Source organism: Xenopus laevis, chromosome 2L (genome assembly GCF_017654675.1).
Source record: "Xenopus laevis strain J_2021 chromosome 2L, Xenopus_laevis_v10.1, whole genome shotgun sequence".
In the NCBI taxonomy this organism is placed as follows: Eukaryota; Metazoa; Chordata; class Amphibia; order Anura; family Pipidae; genus Xenopus; species Xenopus laevis.
Genome location: NC_054373.1, coordinates 6,903,363 through 6,919,689, shown reverse-complemented (window position 1 = coordinate 6,919,689; position 16,327 = coordinate 6,903,363). Strand labels below are relative to the sequence as shown.

Sequence of the window (16,327 nt, the reverse complement as noted above, 5' to 3'; positions counted from 1 at the left end):
GAATCTCTATATTAATAGACGGTTAATGCTGGTACCATATCCCATGTTGTTTCTCTTGGAACCCTGTGCAAGTATATGTGCTGTGCAATGCCCAATTCTGAGTCCAGTTCTGGCTCTAAACCAGCAATACGGGAATCAGCAGATGGTGATGGGAAGTCTACAGGGTTTATTCATTAAAAAGACTTAAGTACAAGGAAATAAATATGCTCACATAGATTTATTGTATTTCTCTGCCCGTTATGAGCAAACTTAAGGACCTCTCATACAAAGCACAATGTGCTTTGTGGACATACATGGTTGAGACTAGATATCCCTTAAACTCAGACATAAATTATCCACCTTTACCAATGCCATGTGGATTATCAGATACTTACACTCTCTTGGGCAACAACAGGTCTCTGGGCAAAACGGACATCGCACGTAACAGCAGCAGTTATGAGGGCAGCACTGGCACCAGCAGACTCCCACCATCGCAAAGAAGAGGAAGGTCCCAAGTATCACCAGGCAGACAAAGACCCACTCTAGGATTACAAATATGAGTTTGCTAAACATTGTAGTTAGAATCATGGCGTTCTAAATGATTTAAGCCTTGATTTCACACTGGGAAGGATTGAATGGGATTGTGAGGATAACATATAAGAGAATAACATGTAGACAATACTATCCATACATCATACATTTATTGGGTGGTGATACATGATAATGGCTGGTGTCTTCTCATGGTGAGATCTCATACCTAAATCCCCCATGACTATCTTAAAGGCTTTAATTTTGCATATAATGGGTATGAGGTTCCTTGAATGGTGTTTGGATGCTCTCTTAGAACTTGCTATGCTCTAGTATTGGTCACCACCCTGAATTTAGGATAGAAGTTACCAAGACCAAATCTGCACAGCCAGAGACAATGGAATCTCTTTATAAATTTCATTCACAAAGAAAATAACTTCCTCTTTTGTACGACTCCCAACCTTTTGGCACCCTTAGTGTAAGTAGTTACCGTTTTCCTTATGATTCTCTCCCTCAAGGTCACTTCACATGGATATTTTTTGCCCATCAGATACTAGTACCGACTATAATACAGAAGAAATCTGTTATTCTGAAATATAATAGTCTTTTTTATTGCGAACTAAAAATGAATCAGGAGAAGCTGGAGGCAGATTCTGGAGTAAGTTGAGGAACAAAGCAGTCCTAGGATATCATTTACTTGTATGTTAGGTTAGGCTGCTCTTTACCACTCCATGAAGCTATAGTAGATGCATCAAAAGCTGTGAATGCTGAACAAATTTCTCATTCATGCAAATAATCGCATGAGGCAAAATTCCTAGAGTTCCTCTATAGGTTTTATGGTACATGGTATATGAGACACCGGAACCATGCCTGAAAATCACAACCATGAAGTTCATGAGATATTTTTTAGAGCCAAGTTGATACTAGCCTCGGACCATATACTACAGGGCACAAATCTGCCTCAGCTTCAACAACCAAACCCTACTTCCAGTCCTTCATAAACTCCCAACCACATGTCTAAATATTCTTTTGTACATTAAGAATACCATACACAGTGGCACCAGAGAATTGCCTTCATGTGACACTTAAGGTGGCCATAGACAAACAGATAATATCGTACAAAACAGATTTTTGTACGATATTCAGTGCCTGTATGGTGGGAAAAGAGCCGACCGATATCGCCAGAAGACTTGGATATCGGTCGGTTAGTCGATCGGGCTGGACAGAAAATTTTAATTGGGTGCCTTTGAAGGGACCGAAACATCGTCCATTGTAAGTGTTAAATCATCAGATACAGGTAGAATTATATTGTGTCTACCTGTATGTCTGACGATTCAGCTCTACACGTGTGTATTGAAATGAATGATCTTTCTTGGAAAGATCTTTTCCAAGAAAGATCGTAATTGTCACGTCCATGGCCACCTTTCTACCTGTATCTTGACGATTCAGAATGGCTGATGTTTTGGTGCCTCCAAAGGCACCCGATCAAAATTTTCCATCCAGCCCAACAAGTTGACCAATATCCAAGTCTTCTGCCGATAATATTTGTTTTGTACAATATTATCTGTACATCTATGGCCACCTTTAGCATAGCCTGTTCTCCAGCTGCTTTTATTGGAGCTTCAAGAAATGGAAGATGCCAAGGTACATGCCACCATGCCAGTCGTCACCACTTCCACTCCCAGTACAAAACTCACAGCAGTGAAGTACAGAAGCAGGTCCAGGAAGTCATGGCTGGGTTTATTAAGTACAAATTAATGTCCAGACTAAATTTTGGGCTTGAATCAAGAGTTGGAGACATCAGCCTGGATTCCATGAAATCCAGTTGCATCTTTTGCAATCAATTACACCCTGTTCTACCCCTGCCATACTCTTGTTTTACCCATGAACTCAATGGCTTCTTGCTAATCACAGGCATCATTCTTAAGGCTGACAGTACATGGGGTACATTCTCTGCTGGTGTATTTTAGTTAGTGGAGATGTGCCTGGAACCACCCCTGTGCCTCCACACTTCACAGCAAAGGGGGAGCTTGGTTCAAGGTTAGAAGGTAAAGCACAGGGTTGAAGGTGGGGGGAAAGGGGCAGAAACAGAATTGTTAACTTAAATTGCATGCCACGCTCTTTATATGCATGTGAAGTGTCCAAAGACTTCTAAGCACATACACAAAAAACTAATGGTGTTGCTACAAAATCATCAATAAAGTCATCTCCACTGCTTCATTATATGAGTTCTGTTCCGTGTATTAAATAATAAAATTAAAAGCAAAAGAGTGAGCTCTTGCATTGACTTTTTTTTTTTTTTTTTTTTATCCTGTTGCTTAGTAATGCCCGAGTGATTATATGTGCTCTTTTCTTCTGCATCAATAATGATAATTACACGTTGGAAAATACAGCATCCCGTGTTGAAATGCTTCACTCTTTCACTGCTAGACTGTGTGTTCCCATGGCTGCCGGCGGTTAATGGTGATTATTTTAGTTCAGTGTGTCTGATGGGGGGACGGACACAGTTATTCTTAATGCAATGGGGTTGCAACAGCTTTTGGAGTTAAAAATACAAAATAATGTAGTAGGGGAACTTGGCAATTTTATCTTCAATTCTCCTTTACATTTTCAGAAGGATTCTTGAACAAATAATAAGGAAAGCTAAGAACTACAATACCTGCATGGTTTGAGTTTCTCTCAGGTAGGGTTATCTAGAGGAAACCCCTAACATGTATGATATCAGATCCTATAGATGGGTCCCAATGGTACAGGTGACTCCCCGTGTGGGTTAAAAGGATGGGGTAATGTCAAGTTGATACTCTTGGATTCCTCTCAGTGACCCCCTAACCCAATGCCCAAGGTGTGGAGCATGTTTAATTCTCAACTCTGCAGAAAGGAGCAGCCTCCCATTACGGAGGCCAATGCTGGCATTATTGATATGGAATTGCTTGGGTGGAATACAAGATGGAAGCCACAGTGGCTGCCAAAAACAAAGCCTCAATGCAGCTCAGAATTGTAATTTTGGGGGTCAAACATGAACCTGTTCAGGAGCAGTGGAAATATAAAAATATATTGTCACAATTATATAACTATTGCTTGCCTTGCATTGATGTTCTTCTGTGTATGTGATAAGTTATTTATTAAAGGCTGAATGCCAAAAACCAGAAAAATTCCAGTTTTTTTACTATATAAAAAATATTTAGTGGAAAAAAAACCTTTAATTTTTCAGGATTTATTATATCCCCCGAGGATGGAAAAAGTCTGAATTCGACATCTCAGAACTGCCGAGGTTGTATATAAGTCAATGGGAGAAGTCCCGAAGATATCCTGATCTGCGCTGGGTTTCATGCAATAATCAAAGATTTTGTGGTAAAAATCAGAAAAGTTCATGTAGAAAATCTGAAGAATTCTTACCATATGAATTTTTCTGGTTTTCACCCGCACAAGAAATTTTCAGGAGAATGTATTGGTTAATAAGGGGAAAACCCCATGCGGATTTGGACGAAGTCGTTTTCCGAAAATAATGAGATAGTTTCAGACTTTGATAAATGGGCCTCCAAGTTTGCCCAAGAGCAGTAACCCATAGCAACCAATCAGCAAGTAGAATTTATTGCACCGGACTGACCATTACATTTTACTTTTGGGCACAAAATGTGCCAATAGCATTACAATAAAACTTTAATACAATCACAAAAATAAACTCACTCAAATACAGATGTTAAAAGTATATTTTGTAATATTATCTGAGACCTGGGGCACAACCAGTCAGTCTGTGCTCGTTGCACAGGTAAGAGGAAGTTTTATTTGCTACCTGTTGGCCAGACGGTGCTGGTGATGCCATAGTATGGAACGGAGCCATCTCAAATTACGGTTTCAGAACAGGAAACGCCCGCCTTGTAACATGATGGGTTCTGAAATCGACTCAGTATTTCACAAGTGCAAGATTGCTTTGAACTTCTGTTAGGAGTTGGCTACACCGGTGGGGGGGGGGGGTAGGTGAGAGTTCCTCAGCTCATCTCATGGGAGGCTCATGGTTATTAGTTGCACAGGTAAATAACATGATAGAGGCATTGATTGCTTGTTTGATGTCTGGGGCTGCCACAAGCCAGCAATGGAGGCTCCCAACAAGGCCTGGACTGGGATTAAAAATAGGTCCAGGCATTTCAAGGATACAGAGGCCCAAACAGCCCCCACAGGCCCAATAAATAGTAACTGTCTATGGCATCTTACATCAGCCCCTCTGGCATTTGAAAGAACCCACAGATCATCAACCCTTGCCTGCTCCCAGGGGTGCAAAAACATGCCCCATAGTGCTCATTTCATAAACAGTTGTGCCCCATGGCTAGCAGCTCTTTACATGGAGCTCCGAATCAAAAATTCAGGACTCCGTGCAAAGAGCAGAGTCAGGAGGTTCATCCCAGACCTCACATGGCGTGAGCCCTACTGTCTTTGGGAACTGGATGACTCAATAGTTTGCTTCAAATATTCCTGTAGGAATTAGTAGGATCCAAATAGTGTGAGTATAGTTAATTTACTTGCCCCAATAAGATCAACCAACACAATAAGTCACCAACGCTTGTAATGGAGTAATGAGTAATGGAGTCTTCCCAATTACTTCCTAATGGAGTCTTCCCAACTACTTCTTAATGGAGTCTACCAAATTACTTCCTAATGGAGCCTTCCCAACAACTTCCTAATGGAGTCTTCCCAATTACTTCCTAATGGAGTCTTCCCAACTACTTCCTAATGTAGTCTTCCCAATTACTTCCTAATGGAGTCTTCCCAACTACTTCCTAATGTAGTCTTCCCAATTACTTCCTAATGGAGTCTGCCCAACTACTTCCTAAGGGAGTCTTCCCGAATACTTCCTATTGGAGTCTTCCCAATTACTTCCTAATGGAGTCTTCCCAACTAGTCGGAGACAAGTTGCTACCGATGAAACAAGTGAAGACATTACTTTTGTCAGGGAAGGAGACCACCAAACATGGAGCACAAATAAAACTCTAGATTTACAGAGACCCAGAAGGAAAGTGCATCCCACTCTGTTGTGCACAGTTTATAGTGTATACTATGGAGTAAAACTCACCAGTCATGGGATCCAGATGCACATGCCCCAGACCTGAGAAATCCAACACCAATAAAAGATTTTCTTTTTGGCATGTACTCACAGACTTCCATGAATAGGCAAGATAAAATAAATTTTAATTTAAACTATAGTAGGATAGGCTTCGAATACCAAAGTGTTTGTCAAAAAACGCATGGCAATTATGTATCTTACTAAAAAAATCTTTTGATGGCACGAGAAATCTATGGACCAGAAATGAATTGCCTATGAGACCATATTGTTACGGAATGGCCAGATTGGTCAATGCATTCAGGATTAGGGTATCTGGCCACTAATGGACAATATTTCCCATCCCAGTATTAGGAAACAACAGATAGGGGACAGGGGGTTTCTTATTATCAACAGCAGACTCCCATCCATGCATCGTTCCTTGTATGTAGTCCAGTATAGTAACAGAGTTTTATCTCTTAGCTCCTTGATCATTGATTCTAGAATTATCACAGTTAAAGCTGCCCTTTGAGGTCCAACATTCAGACATAGCCTCTGACCCTGCTCCAGGAGTATCTAGGACAGCAAAATCTCACCTTAACTGACATTCAGCATGGGCTTTCAGAAGAAACAAAATCCCAAGTCTCATCCTAACTGTGGTCCTCTAGAGGTAAAGTCCCACTGTCCTAGATGTTCCACATAAAGGTAAATAACTTCATCTAAATTTGAAAGAACAATTCCCTGTGACTCCAAACAGCTATGTGTGTTATCTGCAAGGACACAGGGTTCATATGATAGTACCAAGATAGAAGTAACAGAGTTTAGTAACTGCTTCCAATCTACTGCATGAAACGCATCAGCCATCAGTGTCTGAAGGCTGAATTTCCATCTGTAATGTTCCCTTGTAATGAGGACATAGCGCTAATACCAGAGTATTTGTGTCCCATGCCTTAATCCAGCTATTACTATAAAACAAAGTATTATCTTTAAGAGAATTAAAAGAAACTAAATTTGGGGATATTTCTCCTCTGAGGCCGGGAGGACAAATAAAAGTTCTTTGCAGGCAGAAAAAGGCCTCATTAATGTACATCAAGAGGCTTAAAAAGCCAGTTTAAACATAATAAAAACCTTCTGCGCCGCACAGTGTTCATTAAACCAATCAGGGCCGTGCCGTTTAATTGTGAAAAGCTGTTATTTCCTCCGCGACTGGAGACACATTCGGTTTCATTCATGTTCCTCAGACTCTGCTGATGCCCCACTTTGGGCTCTAAACCTTGTACTGAGTCTGCTCAGATAACTGGTCTTATACCATCTATTAAGGGATGATGGGAGACAAAGGTGCAAAGTCTGCTACTGTTCTAGTATCCCATAGCAACCAGAAGCATTTACTGATTGAGCGGTGAAGAAAACCAAACTGGATCCCTACTGAGACTTCTAGAGTCCTAAAGCTGCTTGGTGTGCTGTGTCTATTAATTTTCCGTACATTAAAGAAAAACATTTTGTAATCATTCAATTCAGATGATACTTATGATGAGTGGTGCAATGAGATGCAAAATGCATAGTAAATCAGACCCCTAGATCTTCTTCTATTTATGGGTTGTGGATTAAGTGGAGACAATTTCATGTGTTCAGATGGTGCAACTGTCCTGCAATGTGCCCATGAAAGTGGTGTAGTTTAAGTAAATTTAGACCGAGTTTGGGGCAGGACTAGATTAAAGTGATACTGTCATGGGAATGCATGTTTTTTTCTAAACGCATCAGTTAATAGTGCCGCTCCAGCAGACTTCTGCATTGAAATCCATTTTTCAAAAGAGCAAACTGATTTTTTTATATATAATTTTGAAATCACCCCTCCCCCCCAGCAGCCAAACAACAGAACAATGGGAAGGTAACCAGATAGCAGCTCCCTAACACAAGATAACAGCTGCCTGGTAGATCTAAGAACAGCACTCAATAGTAAAATCCAGGTCCCACTGAGACTCATTCAGTTATATTGAGTAGGAGAAACAACAGCCTGCCAGAAAGCAGTTCCATCCTAAAGTGCAGGCTCTTTCTGAAAGCACATGACTAGGCAAAATAAGGGGTGGAGCAAAGATTGGGCAGAGGGTTAATATAGGGCACTAAAGGGTGGATCGAGGGAAGATCTCAGAAGAGAAATGGAAATACTGGGGAGTGTCTAGGGCTTGGATGGGCTGGCCAATATCTAAATTTAAGGATATTACAAATTAACCAACAACTACATATCTGGTAAATTTATACCAGCCCCTGCCTTGGCGGGAGTTTTATCAGTTTTATCAGGTAGGTCAGGTGGCTCCCGTGTGGCTTAGGAAGATGAGAGACAACGCCTAAACATCTTCATTTTCTGGCAACACAGAGGAGATTTATTGTTCCCAGAAAAGGAAGGGCACGAAAGGGGAAGAACTGCCTCAGCCAAGCAACATGGCAGCTCTTATTCAAATGTATATGTAAAGTTGTAGCAGAGAAATATTATATCTACACGAGAAGCTCTGAACCTGTTAAGAAGGAATCCATACTTTATTCTGCCTGTTCTCTGGGGACTAATTTAAACAGTGTAGCTGCTCTGGTGATGTAAAACAAACATTTATTAAAGCAGTGAATTTTAATTCAAGGTGCTTGGCTGGAACTAGTGAAAAGGACAAAACCATTTTCATCCCCAGCGCCACAAAGCTATTTTTTCAGTACTACAGACTAATGAGTTATGGTATTGAGGGTAATTTCCATTAGTTGACAGATGCACAAAGAAATTGTATTTTTAATAGGCAATTAGCTGGAGTGCCGGCAACGCTGATGAATCACGCGGTTTAATAGCGACATAAAAGCCGGATGTTGTGTCCTGGTCGGTAAGTTCTCTGCAGCTTCTTCAGTTTTGCTTTGTGCCTGGGGCATTTCTGTTTGTCACAGTGTTGCCCCCTACTGGGAGGAACGGAGAAGCAGGGGCAATGTCACCAATCCACAGTCAGTTTGGAAATCTAATTGGCTGCATTGAGGTTAGAGGGCCTGAAACCAATATTTCTTCTAGAATTTTAGTTTTTAATGGAACGGCTATTTTTCAGAAAATAATAAACTCTATTTTCCCCTGTACATCCTGAGGGGAAGCGTTTGGGTGGCTCCTCGGTGGCGTTTTGGGATAGAGCATGGGGCTTTAACCCTACTTACCTTACAATATGTGTTTATTATGTTTCAGATGAAGTCTGGAGTAGTGATGTGGTCGGTTGAAACCCTTGGGTCGTGATCGCCTACTCTTCCCAGTCCCATCCCATTTGTGACATCAGACATGGGCAAGCTGCTGGTGGTGGGTCTATAAACAGAGGTGACTTGCCAGGTTGGGTTGGAAGCAGTCAGGTTAGGGTCGGGTGTTGGTCAAGGAAAAGTCAACATGCACATCACTAGTAATGGAGTTAAGAGATGTGAGGGTCCCAAACATTGCAAAAAACACCTTGGGTGGTCATACATCCCCTTTGTTAATTTGGTTTGCTCTTCTCCTGCTTCTGCCATGTCTTATAGTCTCCTTTTTTAAAATATAGACTAAAGCTGAACCACACACCCTATATGGGTCCCTAACAGAACTTCATAAGCTTCTCAGAATCATTTTATGTAAGTGATCACACATCACTGTCAACTGTCTATATATTGATGGAACAGTTTGGAGTCTTGGGCCTTAAAAGGGGAAAAGGTTATTGGAAAGTGGGTGAAGTTTGAGTTAGGAACCCACTGGGGACTCTTATTTGCTAATCTGGAAACTTGTCTGGCACATCTCTAACTGCACCGGCCTGGGGTACTTTTCATTAGAGCACCATCATTTTCTCAGGAATCTCTTGCACCATCCTCAGGCGGCAATATATTACCCAGGGGCTGCCTAACTAATTGGAGACCATAGTGAATTGATTCTAAGGAGACATTCAGTGGCAAGCTTGGCATGAGATAAGAGTTAACTTACCAAAAATGATGGGGGTCCAGGTGCTCAAGCCACAGACCTTCAGCTCAGGGAGGCAAACAATATATAATGTGTAGTGATAGGCTGGCACAAACCAGACCACACTCCGGAGATTGATGCAGTCAAAAAGAGTATTTATATAAGCAAACAAAATCTCAGCAGAGCCATACACGTTTCATGCCTTGCGGGCACTTAGTCATAGGCTGACAGACATCTGAACATATAGACATATTTAAAGGAAAAAGGACCAATTAGAACCATGTTACAGACAGCCAATCCAAAAGATCAGTGATTAGGAAAGAAGGGAGCAAATTTTGCACCCATTTCATTGCCGCAACATTGGAGATAATATTTTTGGTCAAAAAGAAAATAATTGTGTGTGAGCAAAAACAAAATGGACTCCAAAATAAATATTGTTTTGTCATATAACAATAAACATGATATTTAATTGATGTGAAGCCAAGATTGTGAGGTATGCAGGAGTAGAGTGAGGTAACATCACTTAAAACCAGGTTGCCAATTAAATCATTCAAAAACATATAACACATGACCGCTATCTTTGGTAACCTCAGAAGTAGAGGCTGTAGAAAAGTCATCTATTAATTCACAAAGTTCCTACAGAACCAATCCCTATAACAATAGGTCTACCCAGGGGGTCTATCTTGCTTGCGGATTTTTTCGAAGGTGATGAGATATAGGGACCTTTGGAGAGTTTTTTTTTTAATTATTGTAAAAAAAAATTTTTGTAAATGTTCAAAACGCTAGTTCACCCACTTTTTACTAAACACAGCAATATGTGTTTTCTTTTGTTATTGTCTGCACCGCTGGTCCTGACTACATGTACCATCAAAACAACGTGACAGTAGACCGCCTCCTCCAGCCAGGACTCCAGTTCCCACAATTCCTTGCACAGTTATTCTTCCTACTGGTCTGATCACAGAACATGCAAGGGATTGTGGGATCTGGAGTCATATAAATTCCTACGGATAACAATGCAGGCTGGGTTTGTAGGAAGGGGATTAATAAATATTCCTATTCATTTCAATTACCCTCAGGTGGAAATCAACCATCTGGCTCCCGGTGTATGACAATAGCCCCGTAACACTGCTGCTGCCGCCGGATGAATATTTTATAGCCGCGCATTAATGATGAAGTGGCCCATTGTAATGAAAAGTGAGAAGCCACTCTCTGCATTATTGATGGGCCACATTGTCTGAGATGAATCAAAGGAGAACGTTCTGATATTGTTTCCGCGGTCGCAGTCAATGAGCAAATCTGATATTGTGAAAAGTTTATGCTGAATGAAATCATCTCATGAAATTAATATTTTTCATCAAGTTGTCATATTTTTCATTCAGAGTCATCTGCCATCAGAACTTGGTATCTGCTGAGAGCCAGGGGTGGCTGCCAAGCAATAGTCTTCTTCATGCAGCCAAAGAGGACTGGTTCATGGCTCCATTGAGCTAAACAAGGTGGGAATGAAGTCTAACTAGAGGACTACAGACCAGATGTGGCCCTCCAAGCGATCTCCATGCCACCCAACGTTCTCAAGAGCTCCACAGGCTTCCTAATCATTTTAATATAATCTGTTCCTCAAATGCACAACATAACACATAATCTGCCAACTGCATGGAAGATGTTGGACAGTGCCAGGTTTAGTCACCATGTAATGGAATCCTGATGCACTTTTATTGAGCTACAGTTCATTTTATTAAACATTGTAACTACCACATGCCAAGGGTTCAGGATATCAATCCATAAATATAGGAAACATGGCCATGGGTTGAAGACAATTGCCCCAGTAAACATAAAGTCAATTCCTTTTCTTCTAGGCAACAGTGTTGGCCATTTCTGGGCTGGGTCATTTACTACATACATGGGCCAGTGTTCTACACTCTCTGAGTGATTGGCCCACTTGCCATTTGGGTGGAGGGTATGAACGGGGCTACACAAGGTACAGCTGCATTCTCATTGTTCCTTCATAGTACATGAACAATCAGAATAGTTGGAAGTGAAGCTCCTCTTCAATTCTTCTTCTGCCAATGAACTGACAGATGGTGCACTGGCAGAAAAAATGTTTAAACCTGCACTGACCCATAATTATATTACAAAGATATCAGTGAGCCAGCATACACATACAGTACAAATAATTGTTATTGTATTATTTTATCGGTGACATATGGCCACCTTGAGATGTTTCCTCAGGTCTTTGATAGGACAACGGCTGATATTGCTGGACAATTGCTGTCCAATTTGGTATCTTATGGAGTACTATAATTTGGAGAGATATTGATTGGACTGGTTGATAAATGCTTTCAAGAAAAGCCTGCTGGTACTGAAGCCAAACTACTACCACCTAGGACAAAGATCCACTTGTTTGATGATGTGATCAAATGGAAGTTCATCTGATACAGAATAATACAAAACAATATATATATATATATATATATATATATACACATATACACACACAGAAACAGGTTTATAGTTCCATTACATGTTGCAGGAAACTTTTCAACTCCACAAAATAAAGCTGTACATAGATTAGTACTGTGAGCATTTCTAGATCTGTCTGTGTGTCTGACCTCCAAGGTGTGTCTCATGATGTTAATTCGCTCTGCTGACTTGGCATGAATAATGACCAGACGTGGGTTTGACTATTAAGTGCACTTCCATCCCATAAAAGCAAATACGCGTTGGGCGAAGAACAGTCTACACCTTCCATCCAACATGTACTGCAATAATAACAGACGGACCTACAAGTAAAACCTGACCTGGCTGAGGGTGGCTGAGACAGATGGAGAGACAGATGGATGAGAAACAGATCTGCAGATACAGAGAGAGGGAGACACTGGGTACCTGGCATAATTTCCACTTCAAAACTGGGCAAGAGATCAGCAAGCAGCCCTGTCTTGCCTGGAAGAGAGAAGAAGAAGAAAAGATAGAGTAGTTAGTACAGGAGGCGCCCTCTATAGGAATTACAGAGCAGTGCAGTTATAAAAGTGAAGGCCAGCATTCGGGTGGTGATAATTAGAAAAAAAATCATTATAAAGTGTGATATAATCACAGTCTGATATTGTACCACATCCAATGGACTTTAAGGTTTACTTATTAGCAAGATTATATATAAAATATACTATGTATAAAAAAGATTGTCAGTCTGGAACAGTTCAGTCCTCCTTTTTTCATCTGGAGCACCTCAAAGGCTGGCCCTGTTGCAAGCAAGATAAACGAGATGCAAACACATAAATGCCATTGGAAGGCACAAGAGAAATATAATTTGCAGAGTCAACTTTCCATTCCTTTATCATCCCTTAATGCAGACGTGTTCTGGTATCAGTTGGTGGTCCAACATTTCATGATGTTACAGCAGCGTTTGACTTCATCTTCTAGAGCCACCAGAGAACCTCACTTCTATCACAACTCTTAGAACTTAAGTCTTTTCCTTCTGTCTATATTCAGAGTAACCTCCAGGCAAGTAGCGCAGAAGAAGGCTCACGAAAGCAATTAATTTACAGATAAGAACAATAGGAAGACAATATATTGTATATTAAGTAAGGACTGGCAGAATCCTCAAGACAAATCCAGCAACTTGCAAAGACAATTAAATGGTAATCACAGAATCAGATACATTAATTGGGCAAGTAAAATAACATTACATTAGGGAGAGCTAAACTATAACAGTCATCTGGAAATTCATCTTTGACAGTTTATGATTCACATTACTGAAATTTTAGGAAGCAATGAAGGAAGAGAACATAAATCGCATAAGTGCTGATTTAGACTCAAGTCTGCATAAAATAATAGCTATTCATTATGTGGAATATAGACAACAAAATCATGCAGCAAGTCAGCTGATCAAACTGTATCGGCAAAACAAATGCACGGAAGCTCAATTATATTGCGTGTCGGCCTACTTTGTTTACTGATTTAGTAGGGAGAGAAGGTGTCTATAGTAACAGTGGATAATAGTCTCTGGGAAGGGAGTGTGACTGTGGGATAGCAGGTATAGTAGGGAGAGATGGTACCTATAGTAACAGTGGATAATAGTCTCTGGGAAGGGAGTGTGACTGTGGGATAGCAGGTATAGTAGGGAGAGATGGTGTCTATAGTAACATTGGATAATAGTCTCTGGGAAGGGAGTGTGACTGTGGGATAGCAGGTATAGTAGGGAGAGATGGTGTCTATAGTAACAGTGGATAATAGTCTCTGGGAAGGGAGTGTGACTGTGGGATAGCAGGTATAGTAGGGAGAGATGGTGCCTATAGTAACAGTGGATAATAGTCTCTGGGAAGGGAGTGTGACTGTGGGATAGCAGGTATAGTAGGGAGAGATGGTGCCTATAATCAGGGGCAATCTTGGCCCCTCCGCCGCCTGAGGCAGCAGCAGGTGCTGCTGCCCCCCTTCCCTTGGAAATTCGCTCTTAAAGTACCAGGAACAGCATTTTTGCTGCCCCTGGTACCTAGTGGGGCGTTGCTGCCTGAGGCGACAGCCTCAACTTGCCTCATTGGCGAAGCACCCCTGCCTATAATAACAGTGGGATAATAGTCTCTGGGAAGGGAGTGTGACTGTGGGATAGCAGGTATAGTAGGGAGAGATGGTGCCTATAATAACAGTGGGATAATAGTCTCTGGGAAGGGAGTGTGACTGTGGGATAGCAGGTATAGTAGGGAGAGATGGTGCCTATAATAACAGTGGGATAATATTCTCTGGGAAGGGAGTGTGACTGTGGGATAGCAGGTATAGTAGGGAGAGATGGTGTCTATAGTAACAGTGGATAATAGTCTCTGGGAAGGGAGTGTGACTGTGGGATAGCAGGTATAGTAGGGAGAGATGGTGTCTATAGTAACAGTGGGATAATAGTCTCTGGGAAGGGAGTGTGACTGTGGGATAGCAGGTATAGTAGGGAGAGATGGTGTCTATAGTAACAGTGGATAATAGTCTCTGGGAAGGGAGTGTGACTGTGGGATAGCAGGTATAGTAGGGAGAGATGGTGCCTATAGTAACAGTGGATAATAGTCTCTGGGAAGGGAGTGTGACTGTGGGATAGCAGGTATAGTAGGGAGAGATGGTGCCTATAGTAACAGTGGATAATAGTCTCTGGGAAGGGAGTGTGACTGTGGGATAGCAGGTATAGTAGGGAGAGATGGTGCCTATAGTAACAGTGGATAATAGTCTCTGGGAAGGGAGTGTGACTGTGGGATAGCAGGTATAGTAGGGAGAGATGGTGTCTATAGTAACAGTGGATAATAGTCTCTGGGAAGGGAGTGTGACTGTGGGATAGCAGGTATAGTAGGGAGAGATGGTGTCTATAGTAACAGTGGATAATAGTCTCTGGGAAGGGAGTGTGACTGTGGGATAGCAGGTATAGTAAGGAGAGATGGTGCCTATAGTCAGGGCCGCCATCAGGGGGTCACTGGGGGGACAGTCCTCCCGGGCCCGGTGGATTTCCCCGCTTCCAGGGGGCCCGGCCGCGACCTAACTCTGCCCTGCATTTTTCTCCACTGAGCTGCGTCCCGTGCGTACGCGTGACGTCAGTACGCACGGGCGCAACTCTATTTAAGCCGCCGCCGACTGCCGCCTGCAGTCAGAAGATCGAGGACGTCGCTGGAGGAGGACGTGCTTCCTGGAGACGGCGAACGGACGGCGAACGGACGGCGAAGAAGACCCTCCTGGAGGAAGAAGAAGACGCCAGCACAAGCAGGTAAGTCCCCTGAACCACCAATGTAACCCCTGAGCCACCAATGCGGGCCCCTGAGCCCCATACTGCCGCTGAGCCACCAATGCAGGGCCCCTGAGCCACCAATGCGGGCCCCTGAGCCACCAATGCGGGCCCCTGAGCCACCAATGCAGGGCCCCATACTGCCCCTGAGCCCCATACTGCCCCTGAGCCACCAACCCCATACTGCCCCTGAGCCCCATACTGCCCCTGAGCCACCAATGCAGGGCCCCATACTGCCCCTGAGCCACCAACCCCATACTGCCCCTGAGCCACCAACCCCATACTGCCCCTGAGCCACCAACCCCTTACTGAGCCACCAATGCAGGGCCCTGCCCTGAGCCACCAATACAGGGCCCTGCCCTGAGCCACCAATGCAGGGCCCTGCCCTGAGCCACCAATGCAGGGCCCTGCCCTGAGCCACCAATGCAGGGCCCTGCCCTGAGCCACCAATGCAGGGCCCTGCCCTGAGCCACCAATGCAGGGCCCCTGAACCACATACTGCCCCTGTGACACCAATGCAGGGCCCCTGAACCCTCAATGAGGGCCCCTGAATCCCCATGCCGGGCCCCATATCCCCCAATGGGCCCCCTGATCCCCATGCAGGGCCCCTGATTTGCAGAGGGCCTGGTCAGCAGTGTTTTTTTTTTTGTGACCCTGGCTGCCAATGCAGGCCCCTGAACCCCATACTGCCCCTGAGCCACCAATGCAGGGCCCCTGAGACACCAATGAGGGCCCCTGAATCCCCCAATGGGCCCCCTGATTTGCAGAGGGCCTGGTCAGCAGTGTTTTTTTTTTTTTGTGACCCTGGCTGCCAATGCGGACCCCTGAACCCCATACTGCCCCTGAGCCACCAATGCAGGGCCCCTGAGACACCAGTGAGGGCCCCTGAATCCCCATGCCGGGCCCCATATCCCACCAATGCAGGCCCCTGAACCCTCAATGAGGGCCCCTGAATCCCCATGCCGGGCCCCATATCCCCCAATGGGCCCCCTGATCCCCATGCAGGGCCCCTGACTTGCAGTAGTGTTTTTTTTTTTTTGTGACACATGGCTGCCAATCTAGCTCTGGTATTCCCCTGAATTGTGTTTTTATGTAACTTTAGTAGGAG

At 43.3% G+C, this 16,327-nt stretch overlaps 1 protein-coding gene across 4 annotated transcripts in view; it reads right to left on the bottom strand.

The window, feature by feature from the left end:
- Positions 1-16,327, bottom strand: part of LOC108707828 (immunoglobulin-like domain-containing receptor 2) — a 157,202-nt gene that overhangs the window by 11,168 nt on the left and 129,707 nt on the right. For 2 of the 4 annotated variants that reach the window (XM_018245849.2, XM_018245848.2), the window contains exons 4-5: positions 12,357-12,413; positions 375-521 (exon numbers count right to left, since the gene is read on the bottom strand). In XM_018245849.2, the coding sequence (XP_018101338.2) occupies positions 375-521; positions 12,357-12,413 (204 nt within the window). The remainder of the gene's footprint in view (positions 1-374; positions 522-12,356; positions 12,414-16,327) is intronic. The other 2 variants (XM_041581429.1, XM_041581428.1) reach the window with 1 other exon arrangement.